General features: G+C 51.0%; 1 protein-coding gene across 2 annotated transcripts in view; it reads right to left on the bottom strand.

Moving 5' to 3' along the window:
- Positions 1-226: 226 nt before the first annotated feature.
- Positions 227-17784, bottom strand: part of KIF3C (kinesin family member 3C) — a 57331-nt gene continuing 39773 nt past the window's right edge. The window contains exons 2-8 of one of the 2 annotated variants that reach the window (XM_005284120.5): positions 16769-16870; positions 15506-15628; positions 14269-14387; positions 8800-8916; positions 5810-5918; positions 3739-3914; positions 227-2336 (exon numbers count right to left, since the gene is read on the bottom strand). In XM_005284120.5, coding sequence (XP_005284177.2) covers positions 2243-2336; positions 3739-3914; positions 5810-5918; positions 8800-8916; positions 14269-14387; positions 15506-15628; positions 16769-16870 — 840 coding nt within the window. In that variant the 3' untranslated portion in view covers positions 227-2242. The remainder of the gene's footprint in view (positions 2337-3738; positions 3915-5809; positions 5919-8799; positions 8917-14268; positions 14388-15505; positions 15629-16768; positions 16871-17784) is intronic. The other variant, XM_005284121.5, reaches the window with a different exon arrangement.

Genomic DNA, 17784 nt, shown 5'->3' with positions numbered 1-17784 from the left:
ATCCCTGCAGTGACTCTCCCCCTACCCCTTTATGTAGCCCTCAAAGTCTTTGAAATAAGATGCTGTTCGTGTCTCCCCTCTGAAAGCTGAGTGAGGCCCCAGCCCTTCCCACTCCTCCGTTCCTGACACAGTTCATTGGCCTGTGAGTTTCAACAGCTGCACACTTGGGAGCAGAAAGTTCTAGAGAGCGTGGTAGAGGCAAACAGCAGTGACACTGAGACAGGGAGAGAGGGAAGCAGTTGTAAGTGCAGAAGGCTACAAGACAGGCAGTGGCCAGACCCTAATGAGAAACTCCCTTGGTCTCACAACAATACACTCTATGGGGCCAGCCCTCATATCCTCCCAGGATTTCCTAGTTCAAGCCCAGTCATCTGGATTCCAGGACGCATCTCCTTCTTCTGCTCCAGCAGGGTGCTGGCCTCAGACCAGGAAACGTGGAAGGACAATTTCATAACCCAAGTCTTCTTGAGTGAACCAGATAAATCACTTTCTCATTGACTATGATCTTGCAAAGGTCTTTGATCTCTTTCCTCCCCCTCCACCAATCCCCCAGCACTACACATTTGCAAACTATCCAAGAGCCCATAACTGTCTATGCTCACCCAGCGGCCTGGCACATCCACCCAGAAGGTCTCAGGTGAAGACGCACCTGCCCTCAGATGAACTGTTGAACATCGACACACTCAGGAGCATTGAACTTTGTTCTAACAGTAGCCGCCCATGCTGTTGCTGGAGCCATGCTTTAATCCTCCTCCTCAGGACTGGACAAAAGCGCCTCGCCTCTTGTCCCTCCTTCTTTTACCAGCTTCCCTGCTCTCCTCCACAGCCCCTGCATCAGACCAAAGATGTTCTTGAGACTAGCAAAAAGCAACAGAGGGTCCTGTGGCACCTTTAAGACTAACAGAAGTATTGGGAGCATAAGCTTTCGTGGGTAAGAACCTCACCCACAAAAGCTTATGCTCCGAATACTTCTGTTAGTCTTAAAGGTGCCACAGGACCAGAGGCTCTGTTGCTTTTTACAGATTCAGACTAACACGACTACCCCTCTGATACTTGAGACTAGCAGTTTAACACCTTCTTGTAACACCCAGTCCAGGTAGCCAGTGCAAGGGATAGGTGTGTTCAAGTTACCTCTCCTGGCACCAGCTCGTCTGCCCTTCACTGATTCTTTCCCTCTAGCTGCCAAGGACAGTAGAAACGTTCATTTCTGCTTTGACCTTCAAGGTCAGTTTCCGAGTAGATAATGTTGTTCTCCAGCTTCTGTGCACTTCTTTGGGGAGAACGGGAGATTCCCACTGGCTGCTCCACCCCACCGAGAGACTGTGAACCAAGGTGGACGTCAGATGACTTAATGGGGCAGGCCCAGTCATCGCCACACGGTGCCGTTGGCGAGCAAAGTCCCAGGTTCACTGGAAAACTTTAGCCCCCCCTGTTGGCTCGATTTGGTTAATTCATACCCCCTTTGTTCATCATGGGGTGAGAGCTGAGCCCAGAACTCAAGGAGACGTCAATGCTGCTGCTGTCGATACGGCACAGGAAGTGGCTCTTCGTCCGTGGCCAGCAAACGCAAGGCCCAGCTGCCAGAAAATCCCCAAACACTTGTGGGAGCGGCCATCAGCCTGTGCACGGGTCTCGTGGGGTATCCCAGGGAATCTGGCAAAGGAAACCACCACCTCACATGCGGAGTCCATGGAGAGCTCTGAGTGGTCTCATCTCACAAGAAAGCCAACAGAGAGAGAGGGCTTAGCTCCTTTCCCGTCTTCGGCTTGTTTCCCCCTCTGAGGAGGTGACTGTGCATTAGGGGTGGGCAGTCTGCCAATGACACAAAGATAAAGCAGCTGCCGTAGGCTGCGTCTGGCTCCTGCTTTAAACAAGATGCCGGGGTAGTAAAAGGGAGAAATCTGCATGGTGCCCCCGACCAGCCTGGGCTGCGCCTTATTCTGAACGCGTCTCCTAACTCTGCATTGCCAAACCGCTTCATAAATAAATACGATCAATAAATAAAGTGACAGATCTGGATGGGGGGAGGGAGGCAGCGCCCGTGTCCCCGGGAACCGATGCCGAGTGTCTCACACAAACACACACACACAAGAAGTAGCTGAAGACAAAGACGAGATGGGACCGGGGCGGGAGGCCACCAGCAAGGAATCCCCTTCCCGGGCCGAGCGCTTTCGGAAGCAGCCAGTGATGGGTGGCGTAGTCCTTGCTATAAGATGGAAGGGAAGGGAGGAGCTGCAGGGCGTCACTCATGAGCTGGCATCGTGGGGGGCCGCTGGGACACGGCCGCCAGGGAACCGTGAGTTGTTGAGGGTGGCAGCGGCCGGGGCGTCTGGCACCTGAGAGTGGGACAAGAAAAAGAGAAAAACTGGTCTCTTGTCACATCACCCACCTCCTCCCACGTCTCTCCCGCCTCCCCGCCAGGGCCACTAACAGGAAGTGCCAGCCATTTTGTTCAGCGAGGTGCTATAAAGGAAACTCATGTGAAGCTAGAGGGGACGGAATAAATGCTGCAACATCAGGATGAAACTCCCTTTGAATCACAGGGTCAATTCACAGCAGGGTCAGGTCTGCCCTTCATAGCCAAGTGGGAGGTACACTGAGTTCCATGAAGTTACCTGCCCGCTGTGTACCTAGCTGCTGCGCTCCAGGCCAGAGGAGGCTGCATTTTAGTGGCGCAGGTTGTGGGATGGGAGACCCTGTAATGTTTGGTATCATTGTCATCCTGCTTTTAACACTGGTTTAACGATTACAAAACTACCGTTAGTGTTTATCCACTGGGAACTGGGGAACTCAGTCAATCTAGGTGCCAAACTTTAGGCTCCCAAATTTGAAAATTTTGGTCCCAGGTTCTTGTTGGGATTGTTAAACCCACACTAAAAGTTGGATGGAAAGCGGTTTCCTGCCCTGTCACCAATGCCGGCTCTTTATCAAGCTGGCAGCTCTGAACCACTGGCTTGTCGGGACTAATGGTTCAATCCGGCTGAGGCATCTCAAGGCCGGGTAACGATGGGCAGCGTTTGCTGTGACCGATGAGACTCGGGTCCCTAGCGCAGGGAGTCTGGTAGGGCTTCACGGACAGAGACCTGCTCTAGACTTGTGCAGAGGCTCTGGACATGTAAAAAGTCCCCGTGTCCTTGAAGCCGCCTGGTTTGGGCAGGATGGGGTCCCACCAGTCCAATAACAAGCTTGTCATCTCTGTGGGGCCCTGGGCATCGGCAGAGTTTGCTGCTTCCATTTGCTAAGAAAACCTAACATGGGCACACAGTGCTTTCCCTCTGGCCGGTGCTGTGTGGGCATCGAGTGCCCCCACCCCAGTCCCCAGGAGGTGGGCATGTAATAGAGGCAGAGGGGGGTGATGTGACAGCTGTACACATGAGCGCATCCCCTCCCCCAGACTTCACCAGGAAAAGGGCCCTAAAGCAGTGACCAGGGGATTGCTTTTCTCTCCTCCTCTGTGCTTGGAGCTTCCTCGTTCTCTGATTCTCCAGCCTGAAGAACAGATGCCCCTGCAGCAACAAGCATGCCAGGCACGGAACAGATGGGTTGTTATTTCAATGCACCTGGTTAGTAATTATTCTCTGGCAGACCAGTGGGGGCCTCACACCTGCTCATTTCTGCTCTGCCCCTCCCACCCCATTCAGAGGTCCCTGCCTCCCTTCAGCCCTCACGTTCACCCCACTCAGCGCCAGCAGGCATCAGAATCAGGCTGTTTTTCACTTCACCCCGGCGGACACTCACCAGGAGCGGGACTTCCTCACCCTGGCAGCTGCCGGCCGCTCCAGGAGACTATCCAGGCGCATGAGTCTCTCAAGGTGCAGAGCTCGTGGGTCCTGCTCGCCCTGGTCCCCGGTCAGCTCAAATTCAAACACAGCTGGGGGGGAGAGGTCCAGCTCCAGGAACATGATGTTCTCAGCCTTCACCGAACAGGATGAAAACACCAACAAATGAGTCACCGACACGGGCACAGGCAGATCTGCCGATCACCTGCTGAAAGGCTGGGCTCAGCCCTGGGGGCAGGAGATTTTTTCTATCGGGACAGCTGTAGGTCAGTTTCCCCAGATACGCTGCCTCCCATTTACATACTCCGACCCACCCCGGCCTGCAAGGGAGCCGGCTAGTGCCACTTGTGGGGATGTGTCCACAAGGGACAGGACTGAGAGGCCCCAATTGCATTGCACACAGGCCAGCGAGCAGCTGTCTGAGTTAGAACATCAGAACGGCCAGACTGGGTCAGACCAATGGTCCATCTAGCCCAGGATCCTGTCTTCCGACAGTGGCCAACGCCAGGTGCCCCGGAGAGAATGAACAGAACAGGGCACTTATCGAGTGACGCATCCCCTGTCGTCCATTCCCAGCTTCTGGCCATTGATGGACCTATCCTCCAGGAACTTATTGAGTTCTTTTTTGAACCCCATTATAGTCTTGGCCTTCACAACATCCCCTGGCAATGAGTTCCACAGGTTGACTGTGCGTTGTGTGAAGAAACACTTCCTTGTGTTTGTTTTAAACCTGCTGCCTATTCATTTCACTGGGTAACCCCTGGTTTTTGTGTTAGGAGAAGGAGTAAATAACACTTCCTTAGTTACTTTCTCCACACCAGTCATGATTTTACAGACCTCAATCATATCGCCCCTTAGTCGTCTCTTATCCAAGCTGAAAAGTCCTGGTCTTTTCAATCTCTCCTCATACGGGAGCTGTTCCATGCCCCGAATCATTTTTGTTGCTTTTTTCTGTACCTTTTCCAGTTCTAATACAGTATATCTTTTTTGAGATGGGGTGACCAGAACTGCAAGCAGTATTCTAGGTGTGGGCGCACGATGGATTTATATAGAGGCATTATCCTTTTCCGAATGGTTCCTTACATTCCATTAGCTTTTTTGACTGCAGCTGCAATCAATGTGCTGTCCACAATGACCGCAAGATCTCTCTCCTGAGTGGTAAGAGCTAATTTAGACCCCATCATTTTATAAGTATCCTTGGGATTATGTTTTCCAATGTGCATTACTTTGCACTTGTCAACCCTGAATTTCAGCTGCCATTTTGTTGCCCAGTCACCCAGTTCTGTGAAATCCCTTTGTATCTTCGCAGTCAGCTTTGAATTATCTGGAGTAGTTTTGTATCATCTTCCAATTTTGCCACCTCACGGTTTGTCCCTTTTTCCAGAGAATTGATGATGCGTGTGTTGAACAGCACTGGGGCTGGTACGGACTCCTGGGGGACCTGCTATTTACCTCTCTCCATTCTGAAAACTGACTGCTTATTCCTACCCTTTCTTTCCTGACTTGTAGCCAGTTACTGATCCATGAGAGGACTGGTGGGGGTGGGAGAAGATACCTCTGTTGGTGAATCTGCCTGGCAGGGTTGTGGGGGAGATGCCGTGGGTGTAAGCCTGCTCTGTGGCCCCTTTCCCCTCACCTGGAGGCAGACAGTGCAAACTATGAAGAGCTTAGCATGGCTTGGAGGGGTAGCTGGCTTCCTTTGGCCTGTCAAACAGAGCTCTTCTTCCCAGGCCAACGAGCGTAGTCGCCAGGTGGATGATAACCCCTCCCCACCCCTACAAGCTTAGAGATGCTCTTCAAAGCCAGACCTCGAACATGTTCCATCCAGCTGCTCTGCTTCACAAAGCTAAACTTCTCTTCCTGCTGATAGGACCCCTTATAGCCCACCACATTTCCACTCTCAGAGGACCCATTACCTTGATTCCATCATTCCCTCCATCAATTCACCCAGCCGTACATCGGTTCCACTGGTTTCCCATCCGTCCACGCAATGACTTCACTCCACCCCTCCCTTCAGCTCCCGCACTCACCCGGTACCTAGGGTGGGATCCCATGGCCATGGCCACCCGCGCATACTGGCTGATGGGTCTCTTGTAGCCCACGGCAGAGGTTGGCCTCTTCTTCATTTGGTTGTTGCTGCTAAGGAGAGAGTTATAATAAACATTTTGACCATATAAAATGATCCACTAAAAATAAATCCAGACAAAGCGTGGAATTGGCTGCCCCAGTCTCTCTAAATGGATGTAAATTTCTGCAGAGTTGGTCTTCCCTTCCTTTCTGTTCTGTGCCCAAGGTGTGGTGGAGAGCTGAGGGTTTTACTTCTACTGCACATCCTTAACAAAGACCATCTACAGGGATGAAAGGTGTCAGCCTTTCGCAACCAGAGGAATTTGGGGGGGAGGTCGAAGGGGCTACAGCTAACAGCAGCGGGACGGAAACTAGTACAGGACCCTTGCGGCTGAGTAACACAGCACTGGAATACATTATCAGGCAGAGGAACAGGGTCACTGAGGAAGTTGTGACCTGTGAATCCCTGGATAGGAAGATCACCAAAGAGGGTGCTTGCTGGGTTGGGAAGTTGAAAGCCAAGGGGGTCAGAGGGGAGGCAAAGAAGGGAGATTTGGAGAAGCTTGTGGGGATCATCCAAGAGCCTCCAATCCTCCTGAGGCTTGTCCATCACTGGGATCACAGGCAGAAGAGCCAGTGATGTTCTGGGTCAGCCAAGCTAGCCCCCTTGGCCTCCAATAAATGTAGGCTGGGAAGGATTAGCTTTTTATCGACAGGTGCCGGTAAACGACAATTTCACCGCAAACAGACACATCGATGAAAAATATTTCCACGGATGATAACTGAGGTTTGCAGATCAGCAAAGTCAGAAAGAGGCTGCTTGAGAACTTACGAGTTTGACGTAAGGCTATTTACTCTGGCTAGTTTGGCATGTGATGTTGACAAGTTGTGTTTTCATGGTCAGAAAGCTTTAACTGTTTGAATCTCAGTGTCAACTGTCACGAAGTCCTCACTGCCTGAGCCCCCACTCTCTGAGCCCTCACTGCCTGAGCCTCCACTGTCTGCTCCCCGCATAATTTTCCACAACTGCGAAAATTTAAATCAATAAATATTGTAAACACAAACCGGTATTATCCAACGACATGATAAAAAAAATTAACATTCTGCCAAGCCTAAATAAATAAAAACCTTAGTCAGAAACATCAAATCTGCCTATGCAGAGTGTGTCTGCTTTCCCTGAGTCATCAGCCTTAATCACTGTTCTCACATTGTGCGGCCCATGGAGTATATCCGTGCGGACTGGAGCACTGGTTGATCATGAGGGCTGGCAGCATGGGGGCACACGCACTCCCCATTTGGGAAAGCTAGCCCCCTGCCCTACCTCTTCTGCCCAAGGCCCCGCCCTGCTCCGCCCCTTCTGCCCGAGGCTCTGCCCCCAATCCCTTCCACTCCCCGCTCTGAGCGGCCAGGCTGCCGGCGCAGTCGCGAGCCCGGGCTGGCCTGCTGGTGACCAGAGCAGTCCAGAGCCCCAGCTGGCCCGCCGGCACCTGGAGCAGCCCGGAGGAGCGCGAGCCCTGGCCGGCCAGCCGGGGCCGAGCCCTAAGTCCGGGCCACCCATAGGACCTCTGAGCCCTGCCACGGCCCAGCCTCGAGGCTGCAGCGGGAAGCATTAGCAGAGGTTTGGGGAGTCTTAGCCTCCCCCAGCCTCCATTACCCACAGCCCATGGCTGGCAGGGAAGAGATGCTGGTCGATGCGGCAGCTCCCGTCAAGAGAAACCCCAGCAGCTGAGCACCCACTGGGAGAAGGAGCCGAGCAGATCAGGCCATTGAGTTTCAGCGTATGAGTGCAGGGAGGATGGGAGGAGGGTTATAAGACAGTGGGTCCCCCCCAGGGCTTGGCAGATGGGGTGGGAAGAAGAGGAAGGAGCCGAGATCGTGAGGAGGGTGGGGGAGGTGTCCAGACAGGATCTCAAGCATAAGAAGTGAACAAAACACTGGAAAAGTTTGAAGCCCTGTCCTTGGCCTCGTGGCCTCTCTGGCGAGGGGGATGGAGCTGCAAGCCAGACGAAGGCTTTTCGCTCTCTCCAGACTGCTCTGTCACGTGGCCCTGGCACTTCCAGGTCCCATGGAGCACTACGTAGCCAGCGCCGAGCAGGGCTGAGCAGCGGGAAAGCAGCAGCATCTCCTCAGACAGAGAGGGGCCAGGCAGCTACCTCAGCCGCCCACCTTAACTCTCCTGCCCTAACCTCCCCGTGCCCTGCAGTGCCATGGCCACGAGCTAGAGGGTTATTACAAGAACAGGGCAACTGGCAGAGCTTTTCTCCTACCGGCAGTGAGGTCACCGCTCTGCTGCCTGACATGAGCACAACATGCTAGACACAAAGCTGGTTGGTACCATACAGAGGCGCCGACCCCGTGGGGCGCCAGGGCTGGAGCACCCATGGAAAAAAATTAGCGGGTGCTTAGCACCCACTGGCAACCAGCTCCCCCTTCTCCCCCAGCACCTCCTGCCCACCGGCGGCCCCGCCGATCCACTCCACTCTGTCCCTCCCAGCGCCTCACACCTGCCGCGATCAGTTGTTCCGCGGCGTGCAGGAGGTGCTGGGGTGGGAGGGGGCGGAACTGGGTGGGAAGAGGCGGGGCGGGGGCAGAGCGGGGGCGGGAAGCGGAGGCTGTGTCCCCACACTGCAGCCAGAGGCTGTTCTTTTCTGGCAGGGCCCCTTCTTCAGAGCACTCCCCTCTGAGACTCTGGGCCAAATTCACCCCTCAGGAGGTGTTTTGTGAGGCTGCAGCTGGACAGTGACAACGTGTTACGGAGTTAAGGAGGGTTCTCCGCTCTGCGAGACAGTAACTCAGTAACGGACAGGCTGTCCCTGCCCCGCTGGGCTTCCGCCCGCTCTTCCATTCCAGACTGCTAATCCTCCCCATTCAGCATCCTCCCTCCTGCAGCCAGTGCCTCAGAAAAACACCCCAGCGGTAGGCCAAGCCTCCTCTCCCAGAACTCCAGCCTTACCCCCCAGCAGGCACGAGCGGCTGGAACTTCCACTGGTCCTCCTCACAGTCGTAGTACAGGCGGTTCATGATCTTGTTCTTCTCTTCAGGAGGGATAAAGTTCTCAATGATCAAGTATCTGAGCAAGAGCCAGGGCAAGAGGGGGACGGAGTGAGCAAGTGGTGGTGGCAAGACAAAAGGGGCGAGGGAGTGAGAATAAAGAAAGGGGGAGATGAATGGGAGAAAAAGGTGGGAAGAGGCAAAGTGTTGGGAAAAGAAGAGAGAGAGATGGGGGAAGGATGGGCAGACACACAGAGAAATGGGAGAGGGAAACATGAGAGCAAAGGGGAAGAGGAACGGGTAAAAACAGGATAAAATGACAGACCAAAGATCACACAGGGAGAAATACAGCCAGACAGACAGAGATGGGGACAGAAAGAGACAGAGCATATCAATCAGAGAAAAGAGACATAGCATTTCCTGTAAGCTTTGTTTTTGGACAATAACTCTGTCAGTCAGGGCCGGCTCTAGGTTTTTTGCTGCCCCAAGCAAAAACTTTTTTGGCTGCCCCCCACCCCAGCCCTGGGCTCTTCCCCCCCTCCCCCCCTCCCCCAACTGCACCCTCCTTCTGCCGCAACCCTGGGTCACTGGTAACTTGCTCCCAGGGCAGGTCATTCAGCAGGAATTTGGGATGTGCACAGAACACAGACAGGATTGGTTCCCATATGGTTACAGAACTGCAGTAAAGTGGAACAATTCTCAGCTTGTGTGACTGGAGGATATCTGGATGCAGATTATAAGACTGTCCTACATAAATGAGGAAAAGTTGGGTGCTTTTATTATTCTTTTGTTCCATTCTTTGTTTCTATGGGGAATGCACTATCACGGTCTTTCTTTTAAACAAATAAAACTAAAACTTAAAAAAAAGCAGCATTGGCTGTTGAAAATAGCAATTCCAGTCCTAATAACCACCGGGAAGCATTTCTTGCTCAATTTTATTCTACTTTTTCTACAGCAAGTTCCAGTGGATCAGTATATTTGATTTGGGAGAAATGAAGTAACAGCCGCCCAAACTGAGCTTGAGCCCTCCTGAATTTTGAGGTGTTCAAATCTGGAAGGCAGGTGCTAGATTCCCTTTCTGAATATTAGCTATATCTGGAAAGGAAAAGTCAATTTCTGCGTCCATGGCTCAGAAGTGGAAATCCTCCTACGTGCCTGGTACTGTATCTAAAGCTGCCCAGTCTAGTAGAGCCTCCCCTCCCTTCCTTTTCATTTTAAATTCTAGTGGGATCCACATACCTCCCTTGCTAGGCTTGGGGCGGCAGGGGGTGTGGGTGGGGAGAGCCCAGGGCTGGGGCAGCAGGAGGTGTGGGTGGGGGGAGAGCCCAGGGCTGGGGTGGCAGGAGGTGCGGGTGGGGGGAGAGCCCAGGGCTGGGGAAGCAGGGGAGTGCAAGTGGGGGCCAGAGCTGGGGCGGCAGAGGGTGCGGGGGGGGGGGGAGAGCCCAGGGCTGGGGCAGCAGGGGAGTGCAGGTGGGGGCCAGAGTTGGGGCAACAGGGGGTGTGGGCAGGGGAGAGCCCAGGGCTGGGGCAATACAGGGGTGCAGAGGGAGCCCAGGGCAGGGGGGGGGGGGCAGCAAAAATCCTAGAGCGGCTCTGCCCCTACCATTTACAGCAAGCTGCAGATTTCAGTTCCATACTCCTTCCCACTCCCTTTCCTGTTGGTAGTGGCCAAGTGAATGCTGGGAAATGTAGTTCTTTCCCTGCTCCAGGGCTGGCTCTATAGGCAGGGAGCTAACCAAGGAACTACAGCTCCCAGGACCCCCTGTTGGTTCTCAGCTCCCATGCTGGATTCTTGCGCCCCTGCAAATCTACCGCCCCAAGCAACTGCTTGCTTTGCTGGTGCCTAGAGCCGGCCCTGCTGCCAGTCCCCTGCTCATCTTATATTAATATTTTTTATTACAAATATTTGCACTGTAAAAATGATAACCAAAAGAAACAGTATTTTTCAGTTCACCTCATACAAGTACTGTAGTGCAATCTTTGTTGTAACAGTGCAACTTACAAATGTAGATTATTTTTTGTTACATAACTGCACTCACAAACAAAATAATGCAAAACTTTAGAGCCTACAAGTCCACTCAGTCCTACTTCTTGTTCAGCCAGTCGCTAAGTCAAACAAGTTTGTTTTACAGGAGATAATGCTGCCCTCTTCTTATTTACAGTGTCACCAGAAAGTGAGAACAGGCATTCGCATGGGACTTTTGTAGTCGGCATTGCAAGGTATTTATATGTCAGATATGCAAAACATTTGTATGCTCCATGCTTTGGCCTCCATTCCAGAGGACATGCTTCCATGCTGATGACGCTCGTTAAAAAAATAATGCATTAATTAAATTTGTGACTGAACTCCTTGGGGGAGAATTGTTTGTCTCCAGCTCTACTTTACCCGCATTCTGCCATATATTTAATCTTATAGCAGTCTTGGATGATGACCCAATACATGTTCATTTTAAGAACATTTTCACTGCAGATTTCACAAAACACAAAGAAGGTACCAATGTGAGATTTCTAAAGATAGCTACAGCACTTGACCCAAGGTTTAAGAAGCTGAAGGTCCTTTCAAAATCTGAGAGGGACGAGATGTGGACCATGCCTTCAGAAGTCTTAAAAGAGCAACACTCCAATGCGGAAACTACAGACCCCGAACCACCAAAAAAGAAAATCAACCTTCTGCTGGTAGCATCTGACTCAGATAATGAAAATGAACATGCGTCAGTCCGCACTGCTTTAGATTGTTATCGAGCAGAACCTGTCATCAGCATGGACGCATGTCCCCTGAAATGGTGGTTGAAGCATGAAGGGACATATGAATCTTTAGCGCATCTGGCATGTAAATATCTTGTGACAACAGCTACAACAGTGCCATGCGAACACCTGTTCTCACTTTCAGGTGACATTGTGAACAAGAAGTGGGCAGCATTATTTCCTGCAAATTGTAACCAAACTTGTTTGTCTCAGTGATTGGTTGAACAAGAAATAGGACTGAGTGGACTTGTAAGCTCTAAAGTTTTAAATTTTTTTATTTTTGAATGCAGTTATTTTTTTGTACATAATTCTACATTTGTAAATTCAAATTTCATGATAAAGAGATGGCACTACAGTACTTCTAATGGGGGAATTGAAAAATACTATTTGCAAATATTTGTCATCAAAAATAAATATAAAGTGAGCACTGTACACTTTGTATTGTGTGTTATAATTGAAATCAACATATTTGAAAATGTAGAAAACATCCAAAAATAGTTAAATGAATGGTATTCTATTACTGTTTAACAGTGTGATTAATCGTGATTAATTATAATCACTTGACAGACCTACTTAGCACGTATTGTATAGCACTTTATACCAAAGCACTGTCTGAATGTTATTAACACGCTACAGGGAAAGCTCATTAACTCATACTTGGGTCTTTCCCCAACCCGTAGCATGGCGTTGACCGGGGCTATGGATCTAGCGTCGTCCTCAGGGTATGAACACACGGGGTCTAGCACCAACGTTGCTTTTTATCGGCCCCACTTGAGCCAGATTTTGAAAGTCAGACCCACGTGCTCATGCGTGTCCATTTATACTCAGCTAATTTACATGCAAACCCCCCCAATGTCCATCCACAGATGAAACACTGATTTTTCCCTGCTCCAGGGTAATTAATTCGTCCCACTCTGTCCCCCAGCGTAAAGCCTGCCCATACAGCTACCCTCATCTTTTGATTTGCGAGGGCCTCCTGGTGAGTCATGTGGACTCTGGATTTTAAGGCCAGAGAAGAGCATTCGTATCCTCTAGTTGACCTCCTGCATAACACAGGAAAAGAGCCTCACCCAGTGATTCTTGCATCAAGAACCTCTATTTGAGCTAAAGCAGTTCTGAAAGAGATCCAGTCTTGATTTAAAGACTTCGAGTGATGGGGCATCCACCACATCCCGAGATACGTGGTTCCAACGGTTAATTATCCCCACTGTTAAAAATGTGCACCTTAATTCTCATCTGAGTTTGTCCGGCTTCAGCTTCCAACCCTTGGATCTCATTATGCCTTTTCTACTAGATTAAGGAGCTGCCTACTATCAGAAATCTCTTCCTCGTGTAGGTACTTGTAAACTGATCAAGTCTCCTCTCAATCTGGATAAACTAGTTAGACTGAGCTGCTCAAATCTCTTGCTATAACGCAGGTTTTTCAGACGTTGAATGATTCTTGTAGGTCTTTTCTGAACCCTTCCAATTTTTCAACATTCTTTTTGAAGCATGGACAGAACTGGCCACAGTATCTAGTAACGGTCTCACTAACGCTGTACTTCTTCCCCTGCTTATACATCCAAGGATTGCATTGGACCAGCTAGCTCCAGCATTGCACTGGGAGCTCATGTTCAGCTGGTTCTCTGCCATGACACCTAAGCCTTTTTCAGCATCGCTGCATTCTGGGACACAATCCTCCATCTTGTAAGAGTGGCCTACATTCTTTGCTCCTAGCTGTATGACCTTGCATTTGGTGGTACTAAAACGTATGCTGTCCAAATGAGCCCATCTTACCAAGTGATCCAGGTTGGTTTTATACCTGAGCTGTCCTCACCACACCAATTTTTTTGTCCTCTAGAGATTTTGCGACTAATGATTTTATATTTTCCCCCACATGGTTGATAAAGACATTGAATAGCTTTGGGCCATGAACAGATCGCTGTGGGACCCCACAAGAAACATTCCCTGGGAGGAGGAGTCCTCATTTAGTTACTTTTTGAAATCCTTCAGTTAAACAGTTTTTAATCCATTTTACTTGGCTACCCGGATTTTGAATAATGCTATATTTTAAAATCAGAAAATCGCGTGGGACTAAGTCAAACACCTTATAGAGGTTTAAGTTTATTCTATCAACATGGCTACCTTTATCAACCAAACTTGTAACCTCATCAAAAAACGATAGTGGGTTTGTCTGACAAGACCTACTTTCCCCTACGCTAAGACCACTACGCTAAGTGGCATTAATTATGCTCCCGCCCTTTCCTTTTTTACTGAGTGAGACCCCATCAGCCTTTCCGTGAGTCTTCCCAGGGTTGACGTCAGGCCTACAGGTCGACGGTTACCACAGGTATCCCATTTACCCTTTTAAAAGATTAGCACAACATTCGCTTTTTTCCTTCCCCAGTGTTCCAAGATTTGGAAAAATGAACATTCCTGGGTCAGGAAGCTCCTCGGCTAATTATTTTAACACTCTTGGGTGCAAGTGATCCAGTCCTGCAGATTTAAAAACGTTTTACTTGAATAGCTGCTGCATAACATCCTCCTTAGTTACTGAAGGAAGAGGATGTTTATTTCATTATCACTGTAAACATCGGAACCCCTCATCCTGCTTCTTTCTGAATATTTCTGCCTTTTCTGTCAGAATGGTAGCGTGGTTGGCAGGGCTTGTATCCCGCATTTCCCATTCAGGTGAGGAGATACTTACTTGAGTTTAAGTTCCCGTGTCTGTTCATTTTGCGCTTCCTCCAGGTCCTGCCGCACTCTGATGTACTCATCATGCTGGTCCTGAATCTCTGCCTTCACCGCCTGCAGCTTGGCATACAGCTGGGACACCAAGAAAGAGCTTCTGTTAGTACCGGTCCAGGCAGCAGCTTCTAGGATGTGGCCTGAGGTCTCATCCCATGTGAAAAGCAAAGTCATTTACTCAAGGTATCCCCAAAAGACCTGAAAAATGGGTCTCCCTAGGGTCTCCACACTGGTTGCCCAAAGTTCATCCAACATTAAGCCACACAGAACATTTGCAGGAGCCTGAATACTGCGCATGCGCCGGATGTGGTTAAATGAAGTGGGCTGCCCCTTTATTACAAAGGTGAGTCTTGCAAGGGCTTCGGGACAGATCCCCAGCTGGCCATGGTGATTGACAGCAGCTATGATTCCAGCACTCTATGTTCCACTTGATCTGAGGGGCCTGTGGAGATGGCAGGTCCCAATGTGCAATACATTCTCCAGGTCTGAGCTGCCTGGCTCACCTGGGTGAGGACATGGCTCTAGGCATGCACTGAAAACGTCATGCCACGATGTCACAAAGGTGTCATGGACCTACTGCAGCCCAGATGCAATCAGGGACACTGCTTGGATTGCCACCTGTCTGGGTTTTACCTGGACAGGCTGGTTTTGGCTTCTGTGGCCAGGTGCCATTTAGGATCACCAGGTGCCTGGTTTTCGACCAGAAAGTCTGGTTGAAAAGGCGACCTGGCACCCGAACCAAAAGTCCAGTTTCTGCAAGGCGAGGGACGGTGCTGGATCATTAACCCGCACCAGCCCCTGCTCAGCCAGCGTTGCCTCCTACCTGCAGGCAGGCTCCTTGAGAGGATTCAGTGAGCGAAGGGGGTGTGGGGAGAGGAGCAAGTGGGGGCTAGGCCTGGGGGAAGAGGCGGAGAAGGGGCAGGGCCTTGAGGGAAGAGTCAGAGCAGGGGCAGGGCCTTGGGGGAAGAAGTGGGGTAGGGGCAGGGCCTTGGGGGTCCAGTTACCAGCAATTACAGAAGTGGCAACCCTAGACACTACTTTTCCTGCAAGTGCTAGGTTCACAGGAAGCAAGACAAACCCACACCCCTCCTCCCAGTTCCAGCACAATAGTAAATTCACCTTGTAGTGTCATTAAAAAGAAACCCAGCCTGAGACTGGCTCCCCACAGCTGTGTCCCAGCACAGGCAGCCTCTCACCTTCTTCAGCTTCTTGGTTTTGATCTCCACTTCCTGCTGCAGAGATGTGAAGGTCTCCCGCAGCTCCATGGTCTCCTCGTCCCGCAGCAGCATCTCCTGCTGCATCTCTCGCTCCCGACGTTTCTGCATCCGGGAAAAACACCAAACCCAATTGATCAAGAAAGAGTCAGTAACAGGAACAACCCCCCCCCCACCCCATCAAAATCATCCTGCTGGCCTGCAGAGCATGATGGGTAGTTATATGCAAATTTTAGAATGGCGGGGGACTGCATCTGGGCATGTGATTTGGAGCCTTTCATCTCAGGGTGTCCAGCTCCATGGCTGGCCGGGTTGTAGTGACTGAAAATCATTCGCAGCTGATGGTGAGTTGATAGCCCCTTTCCGGCCCACAGCACGGCCAACACCGCCACAACTCACAGTCACATTTGCTGTCTTGGCCCAGAGACTAGGGATTGTCGAGAGGAGCCACGCCAAAGCCTACGGACCTCCCCTTTCCCTACACCGGGATCTCCTCAAATCAAGCTAGACCGAGCCAGGGACAGAATGTACTTGTGTATGGCTTCTGCTGTCCCACACTTGCCTTGGCACTGTGGATGGGACCAAACGGTGATACCACCTAAGTGGACTGAGTTTAAACACAGCTCCTTAATTTGGTTTGCAGTGCGTTCTGTCTGACCGGTGGTATTCGGCTGGGTGCCCATCACTGTGGTATCTGGGCACTGTCCACTGGGAACTGGACTGAGCCTGGCAACTCCTTTTATACACGTCACCTCACTATATGACTCAGTTACTCAGGGACAGAGGTGTTGTCAAGTTCACCAAGGACCCGTGACCCATCATATAAATATCTGCAGTATATATAACTGATTCAGGCATCATCTATTGCCAGTATCTGACATCAAGGATGGTGCCAGCACAAGTCTTTAGGGACCTCTGGATGTTGCCAAAGGATGTTGTGAAAGCCAAGACTAGAACAGGGTTCAAAAAAGAACTAGATAAATTCATGGAGGGTAGGTCCATCGATGGCTATTAGCCAGGCTGGGCAGGGATGGTGTCCCTAGTCTCTGTTTATCAGAAGCTGGGAATGGGCGACAGGGGATGGATCACTTGATGATTCCCTGTTCTGCTCATTCCCTCTGGGGCACCTGGCATTGGCCACTGCCGGCAGACAGGACACTGGGCTAGATGGACCTTTGCTCTGACCCAGTCTGGCAGTTCTGATGTTTACTATCCAGTGTCAGCCCTGCTCAGCAGAGTCTTTACCTGCTCAGCTATCTCCTGTCTCTTCAGCTCCAGCATCTTCTGCTGCTCATTTGTGTGGTCCATGATGTTCCTCCCTCCTATCAGCAGCTTGCTCTCCATCGCCTAGGGGCAGGAGAAGAGGGGAGATGGGGAGGAATTAGAACATTTCTCTCACATGCACACACAAGAAAGGAGCCACGGGCCAACAAGGGGGGACGGCCACCTGACCTTGCAGCTTCTGCCCTGCGGCGGCAGTTCAGAGGGAGGTCCTTCGCTCCCAGGCGGATTGAGGGACCGTCCGCCGAATTGCCGCTGAATACCTGGACGTGCCGCCTCTCTCCGGAGCAGCCGCCCCAAGCACCTGCTTGAGAAGCTGGTGCCTGGAGCCGGCCCTGGTGGCAAGTGGAATATACCACCTTGGAGGGGGGAGCAGAGTGGGGACCGATCACCTTTGTGGGTGGTAGGAAGACAGGAGGGATCGCAGCTACATTGAAGGACAGAATGAGTATCCCGCTCCGGCTTGCTGATGGGGAACAACAGGCTGAAACTGGTCAGAACGCTGAGCATTGCTACAGCACTTGCCATTTGCAAATCACATGCAAACATTACCTCATTAACCTCCCTCCAGTCCTCTTAAGATAGGTCTTTACTACCCACATGTACAGATAGGGAAACCGAGGCACAGAGGTGACGGCCAAACAGTGGGGTTTTCAAACGTGACCGAGAGATGTAGGAGCACAAGTCCCACTGAAAGTCATGTAGGTGCTTTTGAAAATACCACTCACAATGTTCAAAACTGGGCGTGGATTTTGAGTGCTTCCATTTTGGGGTCCCCGACTCTACATACCTAGAGATTCAGAAATGTGTTGCTGAGCATCTGCGCTGAGCTGGGAGCAGAGATGCTCATCTCCTCTCAAAAGGCAGGTCAGGCCCCCCAAAGTAGTACTGGTTCCTTTTGAAAATGATGGGCTAAGTGACTTGGCAGTGGCAGAATAGAGACTACAACTCAGGACTTTCTGGGCCTCCCAGTCCAGACA

The sequence above is a fragment of the Chrysemys picta genome, chromosome 3 (genome assembly GCF_011386835.1).
Source record: "Chrysemys picta bellii isolate R12L10 chromosome 3, ASM1138683v2, whole genome shotgun sequence".
Classification (NCBI taxonomy): domain Eukaryota; kingdom Metazoa; phylum Chordata; order Testudines; family Emydidae; genus Chrysemys; species Chrysemys picta.
Note: the sequence above shows the minus strand (reverse complement) of the source record. Positions and strands in the feature narration are given on the sequence as shown.